Genomic DNA, 24,442 nt, shown 5'->3' with positions numbered 1-24,442 from the left:
AGCCGTTTGTCTTATGCAGCATGAAACGTGTCCCATCTGAAAAGGCCACCAGTCGCCACGCATTGGAATGTTTAGTCGCGGAATTGGTGTGCAAATTCCAACCTTCCTCTCCGATATCTAGCAGTCACTATGGATGCGTGAGAGAGGCCCACACGCAGCAACGTTCGCTGAACGATCATTGAGGAGACACTGTTAGTAGATCCTTGATTCACCTGGTCGGTAGTCGCTCAACAGTAGCACGTCTATTCACCAGTATATATCTCTGCAGTCATCGTTCGTCCCTGTCATCTACGGCCCACAGTGCAACACATTTGCCTCGGCGCTGATTTTGAATAGCGCCATATTTCCATACACGGTATACATTAACCACAATTTACGTACATAGTCGTTTCGGAAACGCTTCTACCCTTGGCCCGAAAGCCAATGTTCATGTCTTGTTGCATGTCAGATTAATCGCTCCATTTCTGCATTACGAAAGCGACTGCACTGTTCTCCGCGTCTCCCCTGACTTGCTTTATGTATCCTCCTCCGATAGTGATGCCGTTATTGCTTGTTAACGACGAGTAAATGAGATGGTCAGATTAATGTTACTGAACCATGTAGTAGCGAAAACAATAATAAAAATGGTTCAAATGGCTCTGAGCGCTATGAGACTTAACTTCTGAAGTCATCAGTGCCCTAGAACTTAGAACTAATAAAAGCTAACTAACCTAAGGACATCACACACATCCATGCCCGAGGCAGGATTCGAACCTGCAACCGTAGCGGTCCCGCGGTTCCAGACTGTAGCGCCTGGACCGCTCGGCCATTCCGGCCGGCACACAGTAATAGAACCAAAACGTTTCATTCTCCACTGGTCCGCATACGAGCCATTTACGGGCTGATAATCAGTATTTGGTTACGAGTCTGTACTGACTTCATCGTGAAATATCATCGCAGGTAGTGTAAATGCATTTTAAATGAAAACTTTTCAATAAGTCTACAGCTAACAAATTGGGCTCAGATTTCGTCCATGGCTTACCTAAACAAGACGTACAGAACTAGTCAAGCACGCCACATGTTTCAATTTTACTGTACGTTCACACGTGTAAAAGGAGGTGTTTCACTTGTCATAATCGCATTTGGCTGCAGTACCGCGCTCGTCCCTGTAGTGAGTTCAAAAGACTGTACAGTTCGATGCTCCAGAGTTTCAGTCGTAACAATGGGAATCCTGCACTCTTCCCTTTTGAGATGACCTAACACAGAAGAATGCATAGGACTGAGATCAGATCATTTTGGAGGCCAAGGTACAGCCTCAGTTCGGTCCATCTTGGACTGCCTTGGCGCTTTAGATGAGATGCATCAGCAGAAAAATACGGCCGTGCCCTGTTATGCTTCTATAACGTTCCTCAGGCTGCGAATATGCAGTGCATAATTACGTTGTCATACAGCTTTTTAGATAAGAGCCAAATAGGTTGCTTTGACAAAGTAACTTCCTCTTTCTCTGCGTTTCTGTTAAAGGGGGAAGGAGGATATACACTCCTGGAAATTGAAATAAGAACACCGTGAATTCATTGTCCCAGGAAGGGGAAACTTTATTGACACATTCCTGGGGTCAGATACATCACATGATCACACTGACAGAACCACAGGCACATAGACACAGGCAACAGAGCATGCACAATGTCGGCACTAGTACAGTGTATATCCACCTTTCGCAGCAATGCAGGCTGCTATTCTCCCATGGAGACGATCGTAGAGATGCTGGATGTAGTCCTGTGGAACGGCTTGCCATGCCATTTCCACCTGGCGCCTCAGTTGGACCAGCGTTCGTGCTGGACGTGCAGACCGCGTGAGACGACGCTTCATCCAGTCCCAAACATGCTCAATGGGGGACAGATCCGGAGATCTTGCTGGCCAGGGTAGTTGACTTACACCTTCTAGAGCACGTTGGGTGGCACGGGATACATGCGGACGTGCATTGTCCTGTTGGAACAGGAAGTTCCCTTGCCGGTCTGGGAATGGTAGAACGATGGGTTCGATGACGGTTTGGATGTACCGTGCACTATTCAGTGTCCCCTCGACGATCACCAGTGGTGTACGGCCAGTGTAGGAGGTCGCTCCCCACACCATGATGCCGGGTGTTGGCCCTGTGTGCCTCGGTCGTATGCAGTCCTGATTGTGGCGCTCACCTGCACGGCGCCAAACACGCATACGACCATCATTGGCACCAAGGCAGAAGCGACTCTCATCGCTGAAGACGACACGTCTCCATTCGTCCCTCGATTCACGCCTGTCGCGACACCACTGGAGGCGGGCTGCACGATGTTGGCGCGTGAGCGGAAGACGGCCTAACGGTGTGCGGGACCGTAGCCCAGCTTCATGGAGACGGTTGCGAATGGTCCTCGCCGATACCCCAGGAGCAACAGTGTCCCTAATTTGCTGGGAAGTGGCGGTGCGGTCCCCTACGGCATTGCGTACGATCCTACGGTCTTGGCGTGCATCCGTGCGTCGCTGCGGTCCGGTCCCAGGTCGACGGGCACGTGCACCTTCCGCCGACCACTGGCGACAACATCGATGTACTGTGGAGACCTCACGCCCCACGTGTTGAGCAATTCGGCGGTACGTCCACCCGGCCTCCCGCATGCCCACTATACGCCCTCGCTCAAAGTCCGTCAACTGCACATACGGTTCACGTCCACGCTGTCGCGGCATGCTACCAGTGTTAAAGACTGCGATGGAGCTCCGTATGCCACGGCAAACTGGCTGACACTGACGGCGGCGGTGCACAAATGCTGCGCAGCTAGCGCCATTCGACGGCCAACACCGCGGGTCCTGGTGTGTCCGCTGTGCCGTGCGTGTGATCATTGCTTGTACAGCCCTCTCGCAGTGTCCGGAGCAAGTATGGTGGGTCTGACACACCGGTGTCAATGTGTTCTTTTTTCCATTTCCAGGAGTGTAGATTTTTTTTTGGGTCGGGGGAGGGGGGGGGACAAGATTAACGGGCATCGAAAAAATGGTTAAACTCAACATTCTTTCAGTCAGCATGAGCTGGTTTAATTGCTCACAACAATCTTGGATGTGTATTCTGATTTAATATTCCCTTGATGTTGAAAACTTTGTTGTTGATCTAGGTTTACCGTCAGATATCTGCCAACATCTTGTTTGTAATACACCTTTTTATTTGTCGCAAGATATATTCATCTAGACTAAATCTCCTTTCACAGACGGTATGTGGTCTTATTCGGAGTTACTTGTTAGTCGATTTATTTACTTGATATTGGAGCCAGGCATTTTTCTTCAAGTTTGAACGTGCAAAACATTGACATCAGCAGCGTCACACAGGTGGTATAGGCCCACGTCTCAACACAACTTTTCTGCCAATACAACTTTAAGGGATTCTTTTGAGAATTGACATTGATAGTACTCTATCCATCCAAAAAATTTGAGATAGTCGTAGAGGTATTCACAGTTCACTGAGCCGAGTAGCCGTTACTGTCCACCAAAAATGCATCTCTTAACAACGTATTACTTTGTTGCCGTACCTGCTGTACACTGCGTCATTTACGCAGACGTAAAGTCCTTTAGCGGATGTACGTAGGGGAGAAGATACAGGGATACTGCAGTGTCGCCTTATGCAAGAGCCTAGTGAAGGTGGTGTGGCGTTGTCTTCCTCCGATCTGTTACGTAATGTCAAGTGTGCACATGTGTCGGTCGATGAATGTGGTGAGTGCTTGTACAGTGTACAGGGAGAAGAGGTGGTGCTGGCACATAGTCTGCTCCTCTCGAATATCTCCAAGGGGGCCGCCGAGTTTGGCGTCCCCAACAGTCGTACGGATCATTATCGACAGTCTCACATGCCCTCATTACGTGAGACATTTTGGAGACCTTCAGAATTTGATTCAGGGCATTGGCGAAATGACTGGTGATCAGGAGCTTTACGCTACCACATTTCCACTGGAACATAACATAAGTAAAACGTATGAAGGCGACCCCCTAGGAAACTGTTGTGGGCCTCTACATATGTTATGATCTGAGATTGGTCTAACATTCGGTTTTATAACACGTCTTGGACATTCATTATACGGATATGACATAGCGTATGCCCCTCATCTGTGTAAAACTAAGAGTTTTATACTTTGACACGACACATAGGTCATGTTCCTTCTCTTTACTTGTTTGTGAGGTATTGTTTCGTTCCAAATGGTTCAAATGGCTCTGAGCACTATGGGACTTAACATCTATGGTCATCAGTCCCCTAGAACTCAGAACTACTTAAACCTAACTAACCTAAGGACATCACACAACACCCAGTCATCACGAGGCAGAGAAAATCCCTGACCACGCCGGGAATCGAACCCGGGAACCCGGGCGTGGGAAGCGAGAACGCTATCGCACGACCACGAGATGCGGACTGTTTCGTTCCATTTATCAACTTCTACAGTTATTTTGTCTTACAGAAGGTTATTTCAGGCTTGTGCAGATAATGTATATACGACTGGCCAATGAAAATCATGAACAGATTTTTAAAGAAGTCTTTAATAGATAGTATAATTGTGCAATATATTGAGTGGAAATTCGTTATGGTATATTTTAGATATGTGGCAATGGATGTATCTGTTCGTTCTATCAAATGTTCGGTGTAAATTGCTCCAATAATAATTCTTAGAATAATAATGGTTCCAATAAATGTTCTCAGTTGAATACAATAGTGTCTTGTATTGTTTCTCACTCTGTGTTTAATCCGTTTCTATGTAACTTGATTGATAAGTTGATAATGCTATCGTTACTGTTATATGCATACAGGCCTGAAGATGGCGCACTGAAACGTTGAAACTGGTTGCAACAAAAGAAGATAAAATCGTAAGGACGGCTGTAGGTGTTTTATTTTGTCACAATAGTAAACGGCCCTCGTCCCAAAGACCTCCTACCGAATGGAAGGACATACAGTAACTGAGTTGTGTTTGCTTGCAGCCGCCGCAACCGCACCCCGGCTGGGAGGGAGTGAGGGATGCCCTGGAGGAAGGCAGCGACTGCCTGCAGGTGTTGCCGGAGGGCGCGTCCGGTGCCGAGGACTGCCTGTACCTCAACGTGTACACGACGTCGGTAAGGCAGCCGCTATTCGCCACCAAATGAGACCTAACAACTCCTTCCAGATATACGATGTAAAGCTAAGAACACCTTCAGAAGTCTGTATTTTGAATGTAACGCACTTAAACCGCGTGAGTCTGAGGGACACACCCACATGCACATGCGGGGAAGAAGGTTCCCCAGAACACACTGTCTTTTTCTGCGGGCAATACGCGAACAATAGACATACACTACACAGAAACATACATAGATATATACACAGTAATAAGAGACGAAGAACAATGGGCAGAACTAAACGTAATGACAAACAGTATTTCAAAAGCAACACATGAAGAGTGCATGCGGACACGACATAACAGACATGCCTATGTGCAAGGTAACAACAGTCTCCAGAGGGTGGACAGCGATACTCCCAGTGACAGAGAAAACAGTGACAATGAGGAGGAACAGCAAGAGGAAGCCGAGATGTGACAGTAAATAAGCATAAGGTGCTGGCGATCTAGCCAAGAAATCACCAAATGCTGTACACGGATGGGCACCTAAAGTTAATACATAGGATTAGTACTAAATACGATAAGCAATACTATTTCTCCACTAATAACCATTTGTGTGTGTGTGTGTGTGTGTGTGTGTGTGTGTGTGTGTGTGTGTGTGTGTGTGTGTGTGTGTGTGTGTGTGTGCGCGTGTGACTGGCGGTCAACGGCTCGAAGAAACCATTCCGAGGTATTCACAGTCAGTAACATTCGGTGGAGGTACTAACAAATCTCTTTTCTATCCTATCACCTTTTTATATTCTTCTTAAAAATCAACGAAATTTATTTATATTCCAACATTAAATTATTGTTATTTTGAGAAGTATCATTCTCTGTAAATGTTGTAGATAAAACAAAAGAAAAGAAAACTGTAAAAAAATGAAATACGGAATTTGTAAGATGTACGACGTGTTTTAAAACATCAAGTAACAGGTCTATAATTTGGCAATAAATAAATAATAAATAAATAATGTAACTTACTTATGCGATCAGTTTCCACGTTTCAGTATGCCGTCTCCAGACTCCCTGACTACGCGTAGTAGCTAATCCAACCTCATGTCAAGGAGAAATAGGCGCCAGTCTCCTTAGACTTCTCGTTTCAACTACCCGATTTGTTCTTTTCGACTGCGCGTGAGGTTGGATTAGCTACTACAAGTTGGCCAGGGGACCTGTAGATGGCGTAGTGAAACACTGAAACTGCTCGCATTAATAAATTACAGTCAAAATATAGAAGGCTGAACGTGTTCTTAATTTTACAATGTATAATCAGTAGGCGAAGTCCTTAAACCATCTTGCATACAGAAAGACTTACAGATACATTTTTCTCGGTACTGCTCTTAGAATTGGTTTTACTATATCGTAATATTAACTGAATACATAACTTTGCACTGAGGTGCGAAGCCTTCTAATCCGTCGTAAGTAGTACATAGTCTCAATAGCAAGCGAATTGTCCCGGCCGTGTGCTCTTGATCAAATGGGCTGAATCTGCAGCGGAGCTCGTAGATCTCAACAGCGCCGGCTAGAGGGCGCTTTCGTCGGTGTCTGTCGTAGTGCCAACTTAAGAACTTGCACCTACGCCATGGCATCGTAGCTATCGATACCACAATGTCTCTTGTCTTCTCCTATAATAAATGACTGACTGAGTTACCTTATGTGCTGATTGGTCGCAGCACCAGTCTTGTCTCCACTCTCGCGTAAGATGAAGATGTGTTTTATTAACTGGATGGATCAACTGTTCCTATATTGTGCACTGCCATCCGTTAACATTGCAGCACCACGAAGGAGGCGAGCAAGAAACTCCAAATCGATATCAAGTGTACTACATGCTTCCATATGCAGATGATTACCATTTAATCACAACTGCACGAAGTAGGTAAGAGTCACGCTATCTACATACTGTAGATAAGGAAGGATTCTGCAGCGGATTTCTCTTACAAATGGTTCAAATGACTATAAGCACTATGGGACTTACCATCTGAGGTCATCAGTCCCCTAGAACTTAGAACTACTTAAACCTAACTAACCTAAGGACATCACAGACATCCATATGCCCGAGGCAGGATCGAGCAGCGCGGTTCCGAACTGAAGAGCCTAGAACCACTCGGATTTCTCTTACAGAGATTGCATTTAAATGTTATTTGTCTTGAGCAGATTCCCTTTTCTTCGTGTACGAAAGAAAACACCTAGCAGAAAGTGTCGGAATTGCAAAAGGGTCCAGCATGTCGAGACTGTAGTTTATGGGACCGTGATCTTGCCTGTCGCGTCGGTCGTGATCCCACTTCTGTAATGTTGGAGTCGACTGGTACAGAAGGGCCGTGCAAGACATCAGAGGCCCCAGGCCCGACAGGACAGACTTGTTCGCTCAATCGTACAGTGGCATCACGTACGTCGAGTCAGTGTGTGGGCTTGTTTGCAGCAAGAAAAGACTCCACACGAAGAGTGCGATGACTTTTGGAGTTCCATGGGATGTTTGCAAGGAGATAAATCTTGCGGCTTTCCTTGACACGTTAGCAGGGAGAGCGCACCGACGGCGGTGTACCTAGTGACAATACTAGATACACGAGTAACACCACAACGTCTTCTCAGACTCGTACTGGTTCCGCGTTCAACATCATTACCGTGTATCTATCTATATCCGAAGACTCCGAGAAGAACGAACGTTTGCACATTGTGCTCGTCATCGTCAGATGTTCTGTAGTACGCTCCGTGATAATATGCAGAGCCTCTGAATCTGCTTCACGTAGCTCATAACATAGACAGCAGCCGTTTCTTTTCTGATTTGTTAAGGTCGGTGGCTGTGCCCTTTCTTTGCGATCTCTGTGACGTTATCTTTTGGCAGGATGACACGCGACCGCCTCTTGCCCGTTCTGTCTGCAGCAACCTCGTGACAGAGGGTGTTCGGCTATTGCATGTTTCTCACCTGTTTCAGATAGCTGGTTATGCGTTGTCGAGAGACTGGCACTCCACCACTCCCCTGCCTCTACGATTGATGAAGTCTGATAAGAGTTGAAGCAGTATGGAACGACATATTCGTACATGTCATCTAAGCTTAATTGGACTCGGTGTTCAACCGTGCTAAAGACCTTTTTCGCACCAATAGGTGGCAGCTTTGTGTACTAAATTTCGCACTCTCTGTACCTCCAACTCACCTACAAATTTAATCTTCTATGCCTCCTATTATACTGCATATGTACTACAAGTAATATTTTGTTATTTGCTATTCTTCCTGGTGCTGTTTGTGCGTCATCTGCGAAAAAAATAATATGTCACGTAGTAAAATCGACGGTCCCTTGGTGGTGTACAACATTGAAGCTTCTGAGTCTGCATTCAAAAGATACTGCCATTTATATCACAAATTTCAATAGTAGCACTTTTTTGAATGCGTACTTTTTTTCGATGTTTGTGCTCAGCATAAAGATTAAAAATAAAGCTAGTGTTTACCAACGTGTTTTTCGCCATACCAACTGTTTTAAACGTCTATAGCACGGCAGCACATTGATTTGTCCTCACAGCGTCTGTAACTTTAACTTGCGAAGTGCAGTCGGACAGAGAAATATGAATATTGAGCTCAAATTTACACCGCTTTCTGTCCGATAATAATAAGAGTTCACTCATTCGCCACGATATTTTGGATGACAACCATTCAGCTATCGACAGGAGATCGTTTGACAGCGGAGGCTGCTGATGCACTTCGCTAAGTTTATATAAACAACTGGCGCGGTGGCGCATGGGTAATCGTCGCATGAGCGCCTTTAGTCGAATTCAGCGCCCACTTCGAATATTGATTCATCTACGGCGCTGGTGCTACGTAATGGTGGTGCTATATGCACTCGAGTCTGCGGAGCTCAGATTCAGATTTCGAATTAATAAAAGGAAGTGCCGCTAGACATCTCATTAGGCTTACAATGTTTTCTTCCTGAAGATGTTAAGGAAATTACCGTGTCCCATGTCTTAATAAGAACTTCCGCTGAAAGTATTTCTACTGATTCCTTAAGTAATTTAGCTCTAGAAGCAAATCGTGGGGACTAGGATTTTTGTGGCAGAGTAATCCAACCAATGTCCTGTGGAGATACAATGCTTGGCTACGGCTGGACTGTAAAAAGCCATTGTAGCTATCATGTTCAACACACCTTTCGGATATTGTGGCTGTAGTCTAACCACATTAGGCTTTGCCTCACTGGGATGACCATCCTTTACCGAACTGAGAAGAGCAGAGGGATTTTTAGGTGGCCATAACATTGCATTAACATAGTATTTTCTCGGGGTTCTTACTAATTTCGACGAAATATGGCCGATATATAGAAGGAAAGCCTTGGACATGAACAGCTCCTTCTCCTCTTGATCGAATGAGTGGTCGTCTACCTTCCTCTTTAGAGCTGTGCTGATCTGGAGAATATCCATTATCTCTGATCTCGGCACATCGACGTGTTACTTAGCTAGATCTTATGCTTCGTTACTGAGACCCTTTGTGGGAAAATGATTTCATCAATTCGCAACTCTTAGGATTTTAGTAATAGACTAAGATCACTAGGACTCAGAGAATCGTCTTGTTAGTAAGTATCGGGATCCTCTCACTCTTCACTATAGTCTCTCTTATGGATTCCTTGTCACTCATCGGCAGCTACTTCAAACCTGATAGAATAACGCTATTTCATTCTGCCCTTCCCTCAACTTGCAATTTATTTAACATCGAGTATTCTGAGCAAAATGTGTTGTCACGGATAGTCCTCTCTCCCTTCTGATAGTAAACATTTTTATTAAAGACTTTGAGGAGAGAGCACTCAGTTCGAGGACGTCTTGATGAATCGGAATTAGGATGCTTCATTGGACAATTACATTTACCATAAGCTCAGGTGCCTATCTTCACAAATTTTGGATGTCTTTCGAACGTTGGTGCACAGGATAAATAGTGTGTTTGACAGACAAGGCCTTTGAAAGGAAATGGAACACCTAAAATGTTGTTCAAAGGTAATGGATATTTTCCGCATCAGATCAGCACAGCTTTAAGGAAGAAGAAATAAGACCATTCACAAAATCCAGGGGAAGAAGGAGCTGTTCAAGTCCAGAACTTTCCTCAGATATGCCGGCTATATTTCGTTAGAACCCTAGGGAATCATTTGTCCACCAACGAAGACAGAAAAAAATGGTTCAAATGGCTCTGAGCACTATGGGACTCAACTGCTGAGGTCATTAGTCCCCTAGAACTTAGAACTACTTAAACCTAACTAACCTAAGGACATCACAAACATCCATGCCCGAGGCAGGATTCGAACCTGCGACCGTAGCGGTCTTGCGGTTCCAGACTGCAGCGCCTTTAACCGCACGACCACTTCGGCCGGCACGAAGACAGAGCTCTTCTCGGTTCGGTAAAGGATGATCTGGGGTAACAGAAGGATGAGGTGAGGATAGCATCACAGTGTGGCAAAGCCTACGCAGTACGTGAAATATGAGTTGAACTTGATCTCCATATTCTCTTTTCACAGCCTAGTAAGTCAGCCACAGTCGAGCATTTTGTATCCGCAAGACGGTAATGGGCTTATTCTACCAAGGAAATCCTCGTCCCGTCTACATCCTTCTAGTATTAAATTATTTAAGGAATCTGTGGAAATACGTTTGGCGGAAGTTCTTACTTACCGCGGCGGCGGCCTTCAATTGGATAAAGCGTGAGAGCCGATGACATCTCTAATGTCTTCAGGAAGAAAATGTTTTAAGCATAGTGACAGTTTATTGTATTAATTTGACATATTAAGTCGTGGACTCGTATTTCGACAGGGATGCGCCTGCATGCTATATATGGAACAACATTCGAAGAGGGCGCTCAGTTCAATATAGGGCACTCATGCGACGATAACTTATGTGCCACCGCGCCAATTTTTTTTATACAGGAAGCGACTTGCACCAGCTATCTCCAATGACAAACACTCACATGAAGATGGCTGAAAAGCAGTCAGCCAAAATATTGTGGCAAAAAATCGATGTCATCGCGGTGCAATCTCTAAAAGCACTCCGTCTTCAGGCCACAAGTGGCCCATCGGAACCATCCGACCGACGTGTCATCCTCAGTTGAGGATGTGGGTAGGAGGGGCGTATGGTCAGCACACCGCTCTCCCGGTCGTTATGATGGTTTTCTTTGACCGGATCCGCTACTATTCGGTCGAGTAGCTCCTCAATTGAAATCACGAGGCTGAGTGCACCCCGAAAAATGGCAACAGCGCATGACGGCTCGATGGTCACCCATCCAAGTACCAGCCACGCCCGACAGATGGCAACAGCGCATGGCGGCTGTATGGTCACCCATCCAAGTACCAGCCACGCCCGACAGCGCTTAACTTCGGTGATCTCACGGGAACCGGTGTATCCACTGCAGCAAGGCCGATGCTTACAATTTCTAAGGTTCATGGACTATTCATTATACGGCAGAAGCTGTAGCTCGTAGATTTTACTAAGATTGTAAGAGAACTGACTGATGAGAGAAATGGTAAACAATATTCGGTTTATGGATAGGAAGTCAAATCTATAATTCTCTGCTTCTTAAATATGGCACACTGAGTTTGACGTCCTTCAGTGGATTTCCTAATGCAAGTGAGTATCAGAGGGAAATTTCTTAAACAACACGCAACATTTGTTTCTACGTCAATACGTGATTGTGATCATGTTACGAATTCATCATACTTACCCGTAGTGGTTGCGTATGCGCACAGATTTCCAAAACCGTGTTAAAAAAGGCCAAAGACTTACGACTGTCAAAAAGGTTCGGACGGAAGCGTAATTCAACCACAGAATGCGATGCGCGTGAGAGTATCATTCAGTCTGTTATGGTTTCATCCAAAGTTGAATAAACGTGAGACAGAGAAGAGATTCAATCAGAAAGTGCGTGCAGTGTCACGGAACTAGTCAGAGATATGCTCAACAAACCACAACGATAGATGCATGTGGTTGTTTCTGGGAGACTATATCCTACGTAGATAGTCAATAGTAACTGAACTGGAATCCATTGAATGCCTGTGTGCACAGAGTCCGTTCAATATTCAAATTTAAATAAGGATAGCATTCAGTCGTAAAAACCAGTAATTTATTGCAGATCTTGATTTCGACTACAACATAGCCATCATCGGTGCACTACCACAAGAGTACATGATCATGTAAAGGCAAGTGTCATTTGTCACAAGTTTATGTTCTTGACATGTTGGTAAATATATGGCACTTACCGTAGCGCACCGATGGTGAATATGTTATTATCGAAACCTAGGGCTGCAATAAATTACGTATTTTTGAGACTGACTGCTGTCTTCTTTTAAATTTGAATGACTCGGTAGTGTGTGCCATCACTACGGAAACTCCGTCTGTGACATCTGGAGAAGAGAGTTTACGACAGTAGCAGATTCAAAAATTGATTGGTAATAAGAATCGCCACTTTGTAATAAATCGTTCACTTACATAATAAAATGAGGAATTTCTTCACCTAACGATATGTGGATAAGAGCGCCGTCACGCATCAAAATGAAATTACTGGAATCTTCGTGAAGCTGAAACAAGCAATTTTGCAACACGTCCAGGTATGTCATTCCTGTCAGCGTTTCCTCGGCAAAAACGGAAGATCCATAAACTTCATGAACAAAAACGGCACAAAACACATCCAGTTCCGTTGACTCTCATGTTCGCCGAAGACGCCAGGATTTTGTGACCCCGCAAATTCTCGTAATTTATATTTACATTTACCCTATAGATGAAATGTCAATTCATCCGCAAACATGAGTCGTTCGGGAAAAGCATCCGCTGCCGTACTTTTATTTTCTGTTATGGTCGTCGACACACTATTGCTGCAGTAACTGAAACTTCTAATGCTTCATATACGGACGTCGTATCAGTTCACGCCACTAAGTTGTTTGAGGAGTTTGAAGTTCCTGGCCTACCTGTCTTGTGGATATCTGAGGGCTCCGTGTGAACGCTTATCGGATACGCTCGACATTTTCATCAGATGTGCGTGGCCGACCAATGCTCTTCCCTTTATATATGCAACCACCTCACAAGATTTTTTTATGCCAGTCGTAAATCTGCTTGTGAAGGAGTGGCTTCTTGCTGAATCGCATTGCTCTTTGTACTTGAACAACGGATTGACTTCGCGAAAATTTCAGTCCGAAGAATGATTTTTCTTCTGATGTAGTCACCACGTTGCTGCAAACGAACAGCAGCGCAGTTGTGTCCAAACTTTGAACCTTCCTCTACCCAGTGGCATGCGCAAAGTGTTAATTTCTTTTATAGTTTGACTGTAATAAATAGCTGACATCTGTCCTATTTTTTTTAATCACCCCGCACATAATGGAACTTACATAAATTACATGTAAGATAAACACAAGTTCAAATATGTGGAGCATTACGTGTATTAATGTGTGACGTCAATCCCTCTTTTGTTTCCGGAAATAGCTGTCTGAAGATTCCCAGCTACCGGTCATGGTATGGATCTACGGAGGAGCGTTCATAACGGGCAGCGGCTCCGCCAGGAGCTACGGGCCGGACTTTCTGGTGGAACAAGGCGTCATCCTCGTCACTCTCAACTACCGTCTCGGCGTCATGGGTAAGCGGAGAGTTTACTGCTAACGCCGCAAAGGCTCACTTCCTGTCACACTCACCATCAGCTGACTCTCCAAAGCAGCGAATCATACTTACTTCGGCTGTCGCATTTTCATGTCTTCGATGTGACAACAAGTAAATTTGACACTTCAAGGGCATCTGCTGGTTGAGCGAGAAGGAGTTAGTTTAACTTCAAGTGAGACGCCCGCTAAACCCGCAGGGCAGAACAGGTGATTAGGATTGTGGAAAGGGCCAAATAAGGTGTCGATCAGGTTCACTCAAAATTCTAATTTATTGTAATTTAATAACACCTTGAAACCAAAACGGCACATAGCCGAACCTTTAAAACTTCGAGTTTCAAAAGGCAAATATTCCACGGTCCACGGCTGAGGGGTCTCCAAACAGGAAATCTTAAAAGTCAACAAAATAAAAATGCTGTTAAAATAGCAAATAAAATTATATATATATATATATATATATATATATATATATATATATATATATATATATATATGTGTGTGTGTGTGTGTGTGTGTGTGTGTATGAGGTAAAGGTGGATAAATGGGCCCCCACTCTGTTTTTTTTATATAACACCTTTTATTTTTAGTATAATCACCTAAAATTAACATAAAACATTTCTCTATTATGTCCTGCAATAGTTACGACATGTTTTGGTCCAACTTTTTAATATTTAAAACAAAATTTTATTTTTTTCCTGATACTCTGCATTTTGTCTCGTCAAGAATTTGTGCTGGTAATATGGGCCCCAAGGTAGTTTGAAATAAAAAGAAACAAAAATTTGAAAAATACAATGTTATTTAATTTTTCTGTATAATGAAAGAAAGATTCACTCTGAACGCTGTTAATTAGTCTACTGGTGGGATGATTTTCACAGCCTACGCCTAGCCTATTTACAATAGTCACACACATAAGCATCTTTTTCGCATCCAGCGCATTCCTTTTGAGCCCACATCTCACAGGCTATACACTGGACCCAAAGTTCACCTTTTGTGTCCTTTGAAAAAATCCCTTCACAAAATAGACATACAGCGTCGTCGACATCAGGGACAGAAACACCAACTTTTTATTTCTTGTGCAAAGCTGGTAGGCCATGCGCCTGACGTCATTTCTGGTAAGGCTGTAGAATTTGGATTCCATAATGAGAAGATATTTAACCAGTTCGTCCTCATGTCTCTGTGGTAAAACCGGTGGAAAGCCTTTGGAGCGTAGAACGAGGGACAGAGTACACTTTAACCGCTTTTCTCAACCCCATTTTTTTCTCTTTAATAGCTACAATAGCATTTGCCATATTTGCTTTGTCCCACGATTGCCGTTTCGATTTTTTTGGGGCTACAAGATGTGTTCGGTCATCTGAAACATAAAGAGTAGCAATATCTGATTGATTTCACGGGGCCCATAATACCAGCAGCAAAAGGGGCCCATATATCCACCCTCGCCGTCTTGGTAAAAACGATTTTGCCTACGGTTAGTTTGCTTCGCAACCGACGTTAATTAACGTAAAACGGTATCCCAACAGCAAGTCAAATACGTACCTTACCTTAGTTCTACTAATAACATGTTAGAAATTTGAGTTTTATTCAAGTAAACACAAACTTTTCAAACTTTTGATGACAGCCAAAAAATTCACAGCACAACTACTCACAAACCATGACAGCTACTACGTCTGCGCGCTGTACAGTGAAGTTTGGCAACTAGTTTTAGTAGTTCATGTGCTCTCCGCTAGAATTCGTGGCCTGTACTTCCAAATATGTAGGGGGCCCATAATACCAGCAGGGGCCCATTTTTCCACCTTTGCCTCTATATATATATGGTATCACAGTTAGGCTGGAAAGCCTCAAGGCAAAAGTAGATAGAACAAACATATGCAAGGTGCAATACAAGCGGCTGAGGGCCACAATTAAATTTGAAATTTTTAAAACATATTACCACAATCTTTTAAGGCAGAAGGCCGCAATGTTTTTGCTTAAAGGGTAATTTCAGGAATAAGGTTTTAAGCGGCTTAAGGCCCACAATCGGTTTTCCAAAATTCAAAAAATACATAAATTTCAGTAAAAACAAGAATTTTAAATCATTGGCTATGATAGATTATAAACAGACGATTAAACACCGTTGAGAAAGACAATAAAGACAACGGCACTCAGAAGCCTCCAGGGAGGTCGGTCTGCCCTCGTTCACTTAGGTGAGACAGGTGGTGAGCCCAACTACGCTTGATCCGTCGGAACCCAACCAGGGGACAGCCACGGACCGACCGACACAACGACTTGCTTGCCACCAGTCAGTACATGAGAACTCAAACACAAAAGGTTACGAACACGATTATCCACAATGGAATGTGTATTAGCTATCAAAACTATACACCATGTTGGACAGGCACAACAGGCGAGGAAAGGACGCTGCCTGAAATTACATTAGTGACCAGGGCAGGTAACCGGAACACTGCCGGCCGTGGTGGCCAAGTGGTTAAAGGCGCTACAGTCTGGAACCGCGCGGCCGCTACGGTCGCAGGTTCGAATCCTGCCTCGGACATGGATGTGTGTGATGTCCTTAGGTTAGTTAAGTTTAAGTAGTTCTAAGTTCTAGGGGACTGATGACCTTAGAAGTTAAGACCCATAGTGCTCAGAGCCATTTGAACCATTTTGAACCGGAACACTAACGGCCACAAGGCAGAAAATTCCGCTGGTACACTTGAATTTGAAACACGGTAATATATTTAACTTTACACAGAAGGAACACTGCCTGAATTTACGTCAGTGGCCTGGACAGGTAACAAGAGCACTATCGGGCACAAGGCAGAAAATTCCGCTCGTACACCTGAATTGTAGTCAATCAATATAGTTAATTGCACCACATGGCGGCAAAATATCAGCAATAGAAACACTTGGTGTTGCTCACAGGAAAACAGCCATGTCGACGCAGACCTCACTGCTGCTCCAACCCGACTGCACGACTGCCGCATTGCAACTCCCCGACAGGCAGGTCCGGACTGCGCTCCAGACGCGTTCTAACTGACTGGCAGACGCGAACTCATTATCCGGTCTCTGACTTAGGACAGACAACGACCGGGAAGTAATAGCAGTCAAGCAAAGATACTACGAGAGGGGATATATCGATACGCGCTGCTAGCGCCGCTCACTGTCAGCCAAGCAGCAACTCAGTGACAGAAATAATTTAAATTAACGTAGTGAGGTGAAAGTGCGTTAAAAACAGGGTGTAAGATACATGATGGCGGTAACGCAAGCCACGCACGGGTCATCAGGTTCCGTAGATCATACGAATGGTTTCATTGCCCAAATGACGTGCAAAGAGTCAGTTTACAGGATTTGTGTACATGATTAGTTTTAATTTTGGAGCACGTGTTATTTTCATTGTTATTTCTATGGTACTAGTTTTGAAACAATAATTCGTCTGTGGATGCATATTAAACTGTCTTCTGAGCCACTGACAGCTTTAACAATGGGTAACAGAAGTGACGTTTCTTCTAGTGTTGTAGGTACAGGCATGACTATTCTTCTCAATTTGAGGCCGATTATTTAAGAAGAATTTTATTAGCGTGAAGGTGCAGTTAAAATGCTCTTCCTTGAATATACAGGGTGGTCCATCGATCGTGACCGGGCCAAATATCTCACGAAATAACCGTCAAACGAAAAAAACTACAAAGAACGAAACTTGTCTAGCTTGAAGGGGAAAACCAGATGGCGCTATGATTAGCCCGCTAGATGGCGCAGCCATAGGTCAAACGAATATCAACTGCGTTTTTTTTAAAATAGGAACCTCCATTTTATTTCGGTTGGACCACTTTTTTCGCTTTGTGATAGATGGTGCTGTAATAGTCACAAACGTATAAATACGTGGTGTCAAGTAACATTCTGCCAGTGCGGACGGTATTTTTTTTGGTCATCAGTCTACTGACTGGTTTGATGATGCCCGCCACGAATTCCTTTCCTGTGCTAACCTCTTCATCTCAGAGTAGCACTTGCAACCTACGTCCTCAATTATTTGCTTGATGTATTCCAGTCTCTGTCTTCCTCTACAGTTTTTGCCCTCTATAGCTCCCTCTAGTACCATGGAAGTCATTCCCTCATGTCTTAGCAGATGTCCTATCATCCTGTCCCTTCTCCTTATCAGTGTTTTCCACATATTCCTTTCCTCTCCGATTCTGCGTAGAACCTCCTCATTCCTTACCTTACAGTCCACCTAATTTTCAACATTCGTCTATAGCACCACATCTCAAATGCTTCGATTCTCTTCTGTTCCGGTGTCCCACAGTCCATGTTTCACTAACATACAATGCTGTACTCCAGACGTACATCCTCAGCAATTTCTTCCTCAAATTAAGGCCGGTATTTGATATTAGTAGACTTCTTTTGGCCAGAAATGCCGTTTTTCCCATAGCGAGTCTGCTTTTGATGTCCTCCTTGCTCCGTCCGTCATTGGTTATTTTACTGCCTAGGTAGCAGAATTCCTTAACTTCATTGACTACGTGACCATCAATCCTGATGTTAAGTTTCTCGCTGTTCTCATTTCTACTACTTCTCATTACCTTCGTCTTTCTCCGATTTACTCTCAAACCATACTGTGTACTCATTAGACTGTTCATTCCGTTCAGCAGATCATTTAATTCTTCTTCACTTTCAGTCAGGATAGCAATGTCATCAGCGAATCGTATCATTGATATCCTTTTAATTCCACTCCTGAACCTTTCTTTTATTTCCATCATTGCTTCCTCGATGTACAGATTGAAGAGTAGGGGCGAAAGGCTAAACCCTTTTCTTACACCCTTCTTAATACGAGCACTTCGTTCTTGATCGTCCACTCTTATTATTCCCTCTTGGTTGTTGTACATATTGTATATGACCCGTCTCTCCCTATAGCTTACCCCCACTTTTTTCAGAATCTCGAACAGCTTGCACCATTTTATATTGTCGAACGCTTTTTCCAGGTCGACAAATTCTATGAAAGTGTCTTGATTTTTCTTTAGCCTTGCTTCCATTATTTGCCGTAACGTCAGAATTGCCTCTCTCGTCCCTTTACTTTTCCTAAAGCCAAACTGATCGTCACCTAGCGCATTCTCAGTTTTCTTTTCCATTCTTCTGTATATTATTCTTGTAAGCAGCTTCGATGCATGAGCTGTTAAGTTGATTGTGCGATAATTCTCGCACTTGTCAGCTCTTGCCGTCTTCGGAATTGTGTGGATGATGCTTTTCCGAAAGTCAGATGGTATATCGCCAGACTCATATATTCTACACACCAACGTGAATAGTCGTTTTGTTGCCACTTCCCCCAATGATTTTAGAAATTCTGATGGAATGTTATCTATCCCTTCTGCCTTATTTGACCGTAAGTCCTCCAAAGCTCTTTTAAATTCCGATTCTAATACTGGATCCCGCATCTCTTCTAAATCGACTCTTGTTTCTTCTTCTATCACATCAGACAAATCTTCACCCTCATAGAGGCTTTCAGTGTATTCTTTCCACCTATCTGCTCTCTCCTCTGCATTTAACATTGGAATTCCCGTTGCACTCTTAATGTTACCACCGTTGCTTTTAATGTCACCAAAGGTTGTTTGGACTTTCCTGTATGCTGAGTCTGTCCTTCCGACAATCATATCTTTTTCGATGTCTTCACATTTTTCCTGCAGCCATTTCGTCTTAGCTTCCCTGCACTTCCTATTTATTTCATTCCTCAGCGACTTGTATTTCTGTATTCCTGATTTTCCCGGAACATGTTTGTACTTCCTCCTTACGTCAATCAACTGAAGTATTTCTTCTGTTACCCATGGTTTCTTCGCAGCTACCTTCTTTGACCCTATGTTTTCCTTCCCAACTTCTGTGATGGCCCATTTTAGAGATGTCCATTCCTGTTCAACTGTACTGCCTACTGCGCTATTCCTTATTGCTGTATCTATAGCGTTAGAGAACTTCAAACGTATCTCTTCATTCCTTAGTACTTCCGTATCCCACTTCTTTGCGTATTGATTCTTCCTGACTAATGTCTTGAACTTCAGCCTACTCTTCATCACTACTATATTGTGATCTGAGTCTATATTTGCTCCTGGGTACGCCTTACAATCCAGTATCTGATTTCGGAATCTCTGTCTGATCATGATGTAATCTAACTGAAATCTTCCCGTATCTCCCGGCCTTTCCCAAGTATACCTCCTCCTCTTGTGATTCTTGAACAGGGTATTCCCTATTACTAGCTGAAACTTGTTACAGAACTCAATTAGTCTTTCTCCTCTTTCATTCCTTGTCCCAAGCCCATATTCTCCTGTAACCTTTTCTTCTGCTCCTTCCCCTACAACTGCATTCCAGTCGCCCATGACTATTAAATTTTCGTCCCCCTTTACATACTGCATTACCCTTTCAATATCCTCATACTCTTTCTCTATCTGTTCATCTTCAGCTTGCGACGTCGGCATGTATACCTGAACTATCGTTGTCGGTGTTGGTCTGCTGTCGATTCTGATTAGAACAACCCGGTCACTGAACTGTTCACAGTAACACACCCTCTGCCCTACCTTCCTATTCATATCGAATCCTACACCTGTTACACCATTTTCTGCTGCTGTTGATATTATCCGATACTCATCTGACCAGAAATCCTTCCTTCCACTTCACTTCACTGATCCCTACTATATCTAGATTGAGCCTTTGCATTTCCCTTTTCACATTTTCCAGTTTCCCTACCACGTTCAAGCTTCTGACATTCCACGCCCCGACTCGTAGAACGTTATCCTTTCGTTGATTATTCAATCTTTTTCTCATGGTAACCTCCCCCTTGGCAGTCCCCCCCCCCCCCCCGGAGATCCGAATGGGGGACTATTCCGGAATCTTTTGCCAATGGAGAGATCATCATGACACTTCTTCAATTACAGGCCACATGTCCTGTGGATACACGTTACGTGTCTTTAATGCAGTGGTTTTCATTGCCTTCTGCATCCTCATGTCGTTGATCATTGCTGATTCTTCCGCCTTTAGGGGCAATTTCCCACCCCTAGGACAAGAGAGTGCCCTGAACCAATATCCGCTCCTCCGCCCTCTTTGACAAGGCCTTGGCAGAATGAGGCTGACTTCTTATGCTGGAAGTTTTCGGCCGCCAATGCTGATTATTTATGAAAATTTAGGCAGTGGCGGGGATCGAACCCGGGACCGAAGACGTTTTTCGATTATGAATCAAAGACGCTGTCCCTAGTCCACGGGTACCATCCCCTTACCCGTGTTAAAATTGTGAGCCGTATGTTTGTGACTATTACAGCGCCATCTATCACAAAGCGAAAAAAGTGGTCCAACTAAAACATTCATATTAATTTACGTACTAAACTAATATGTAATAAAAAATGGGGGTTCCTATTTTTAAAAAACGCAGTTGATATTCGTTTGACCTATGGCTGCGCCATCTAGCGGGCCAACCATAGCGCCATCTGGTTTCCCCTTTCAAGCTAGACAAGTTTCGTTCTTTGTAGTTTTTTCGTTTGACGCTTATTTCGTGAGATATTTGGCCCTGTCACTATCAATGGACCACCCTGTATAGCTACGAGGTGAGTGCGTGTGAACATCAATTATTTTCACTGCTGGCTTTTGTATAATGGATAGTTTCTGAATTATTCCGTAAGACATTTTTGAATGAAAATACGCAATATGTGTTGGGATGTTGACCAGATTGTTTACAAAATTTATGATTAAACGAAGAAGAAAAAGTGCTGTTTATTCACGTCCTGGACGAGGGCTCCCTTGTTCTGAATCGGCAAAACGTGTTACAAGTCAATCGACTTCAGCCCGCTAATGTCGTGTGTCCAGCCTTTTCAAACATTGGCGATCCAACACTCCATAGCCGTTTGAACGGCAGCGGTTACGAAAGACAGCAGTGGCGTGCCGTGACAAACCAGTCGCAGCGGTGACGGACGAAAGCGCAGCTTCTCCCTGCTGCACCACCTCTGCCCTTCATGCCTGGGAGTCGTCGGGCTGTCTCCACACTATGAGAATTCTTTCAGGACGTTGTGAACATACTATAGCTGAACTTAAATGTAACTGTTTGTTCAGTGAAATGTGTTTTGTTCAAGTTATCATAAGTCTGCAGTACATGCATATTTTGATCATTCTACCGTGTTCACTCACTCACGTTCGTCTGGTGCTTCAGTTGTTCCTAAGATTCTGTTTACTGCACAGAAATCAGTACAGTCTGCTTTCTCAAAATTTAGGAAGAGTCCATTTTCGGAAAATCACTTAATAATGGTTTGAAGAACGTCAACAGTTACCTCTATTGCTTTATCTCCAATTTGTTTTATCATAACACTAACACCATTTCCAAGATTTATCAATTCTGCTAGATCAACTTTAGATGGAAGGTCATTTATAAGGATGGAGAGTGGACCCTAACAAATAATTTTAAAATTACTGCCATAGATCATGCGCCTTTCACAGATGTGTGCAGAAAGAGATGAAAACTCTTCCTAAATTTAGACACGGCCGCTGTGGTCGAGCGGTTCTAGGCGCTTCAGTCCGGAACCACGCTGCTGCTACGGTCGCAGGTTCGAATCCTGGCTCGGGCATGGATGTGTGTGATGTCCTGAGGTTAATTACGTTTAAGTAGTTCTAGGTCTAGTGGACTGATGATCTCAGATGTTAAGTCCCATAGCGCTTAGAGCCATTTGAACCGTTTTTCAACCTAAATTTAGAGAAAACACTCTGTACAGCAAACAGGCTCTTACCGACAACTGATGCACCAGATGAACAGGAGTGAGTGAACTCTGTGTTGTGTTATAGCTTGATGATAACCTGAAATGTATGCATTTTACTGAAATAATAATTACAATTAAGTTCCGCTATAGCTTGTTTAGAAAGTCCTGAAAAAATTCCAGTAGTGTGCAAGTAGTGGGGGAAGCAAGCTGAGAACGAATGTATTCCTAGAATAGTTATGTTTCTTACCGACAGTTGGAGATTCAATTGAGTCAGTGATTTTCTTATCCCACGCTTTTGTTGAACACGTAAGTTAATTATTTTACCTGCAATTCCCTATGACAAAATTCTATAATAAACAGACAATTAAAATTTGTAAAATAAGCAGAGTTACACAATGACCGATATACACTTAACTGACTCTTTCAATCACCTGTTTATTTACCGGGTGATCAAAAAGTCAGTATAAATTTGAAAACTGAATAAATCACGGAATAATGTAGCTAGAGAGCTACAAATTGACAAAACTGCCTGGAATCACATGGGGTTTTTTAGAACCAAAAAAATACAAAAGTTAAAAAAATGTCCGACTGATGGCGCTTCATTTGATCAGAATAGCAATAATTAGCATTACAAAGTAAGACGGAACAAAGATGATGCTCTTTACAGGAAATGCTCAATATGTCCACCATCATTCCACAACAATAGCTGTATTCGAGGAATGATGTTGTGAACAGCACTGTAAAGCGTCGGATGTTGTCTTTCAGCATCCCTAGAGATGTCGGTCGATCACGATACACATGTGACTTCAGGTCGCCCCAACGCCAATAATCGCACGGACTGAGGTCTGGGGACCTGGGAGGCCAAGCATGACGAAAGTGGCGGCTGAGCACACGATCATCACCAAACGTCGCGCGCAAGAGATTTTTCACGCGTCTAGCAATATGGGGTAGAGCGCCATCCTGCATAAGCATCGTACGTTCCAGCAGGTGTTTATCTGCCAGGCTGAGGATGATGCGATTCTGTAACATATCGGCGTACCTCTCACCCGTCACGGTAGCAGTTACAAAATCTGAATCACGCATTTCCTCGAAGAAAAAAGGCCCGATATCGGTAGATGTAGTAAATTCAACCCATAACGTGACTTTCTCGTTGTGCAATGGAGTTTCCACGACAGTTCTAGGATTTTCGGTAGCCCAAATTCTGCAGTTGTGGGTGCTGAGAGACCCTCGGAGCATGAAATGAGCTTCGTCGGTCCACAACACGTTACTCAACCAATCGTCATCTTCCGCCATCTTTTGAAACGCCCACACCGCAAATGCCTCCGCTTCACTAAATCGCCAGGTAACAGTTCATGATGCCGATAGATTTTGTATGGATAGCATCGGAGGGTACGCCTCAGTGCCAATCAAACAGTAGTGTATGGACTGCCGGTGCTACGTGCGACTGCACGAGTGCTGACTTCCCCGTACATAGACGAACCCCCTATAGCCTCCATTTCTTTCTGAACTGTCTCTGCAGCATTACGCCTTGTGCCCGGTCGGCCACTACGGGGTCTAACGTCTAAACAACCCGTGGCTTCGAACTTCGAAATCATTCTTGCCACAGCTGCATTTGTCAACGGACCTTTACCCGTTCGAATCTCCTTCCTATGGCTATAGGATCGTAACGCTGAACTAGCACATTCCCCATTCTGATAATACAGTTTCACTGAAAGCGCCTTTTCAGGTAACCTCAACATGCTGCGACTGCTGGCGCATCTGATTCTCTCTCTCTTGTTTTTTTTTTCCTTTATTGTAATTTTAATCACCTCATACAAGGCGGGCTGGCAGCAGCATAATACGCTGCTCTTCAGCCTTAAGGGGTACAATAATACAATATATAGGTGACACAGACAATACAAAAAATGGCGAGCAAAGAAAGTAGATACAAAAAACAATAAATAAGAAGCCGTTCACGTTGGACGATAAAAACACTAACACTTGTTGACACGGCGCACAAAACACGGAGAACGGCGACGGCACATGTGAACAGTTGAGTTGTAATTGCACGAAACACAAAACGAAGCACACA

At 43.9% G+C, this 24,442-nt stretch overlaps 1 protein-coding gene across 1 annotated transcript in view; it reads left to right on the top strand.

Annotated features, from left to right (window-relative positions):
- Nucleotides 1-24,442, top strand: part of LOC126197739 (esterase FE4-like) — an 88,014-nt gene that overhangs the window by 17,361 nt on the left and 46,211 nt on the right. The window contains exons 3-4 of the mRNA XM_049934661.1: nucleotides 4,954-5,085; nucleotides 13,527-13,677. Coding sequence (XP_049790618.1) covers nucleotides 4,954-5,085; nucleotides 13,527-13,677 — 283 coding nt within the window. The remainder of the gene's footprint in view (nucleotides 1-4,953; nucleotides 5,086-13,526; nucleotides 13,678-24,442) is intronic.

This window comes from Schistocerca nitens, chromosome 1, assembly GCF_023898315.1.
Source record: "Schistocerca nitens isolate TAMUIC-IGC-003100 chromosome 1, iqSchNite1.1, whole genome shotgun sequence".
Classification (NCBI taxonomy): domain Eukaryota; kingdom Metazoa; phylum Arthropoda; class Insecta; order Orthoptera; family Acrididae; genus Schistocerca; species Schistocerca nitens.
This window is presented reverse-complemented; position numbering and strand designations above follow the sequence as displayed.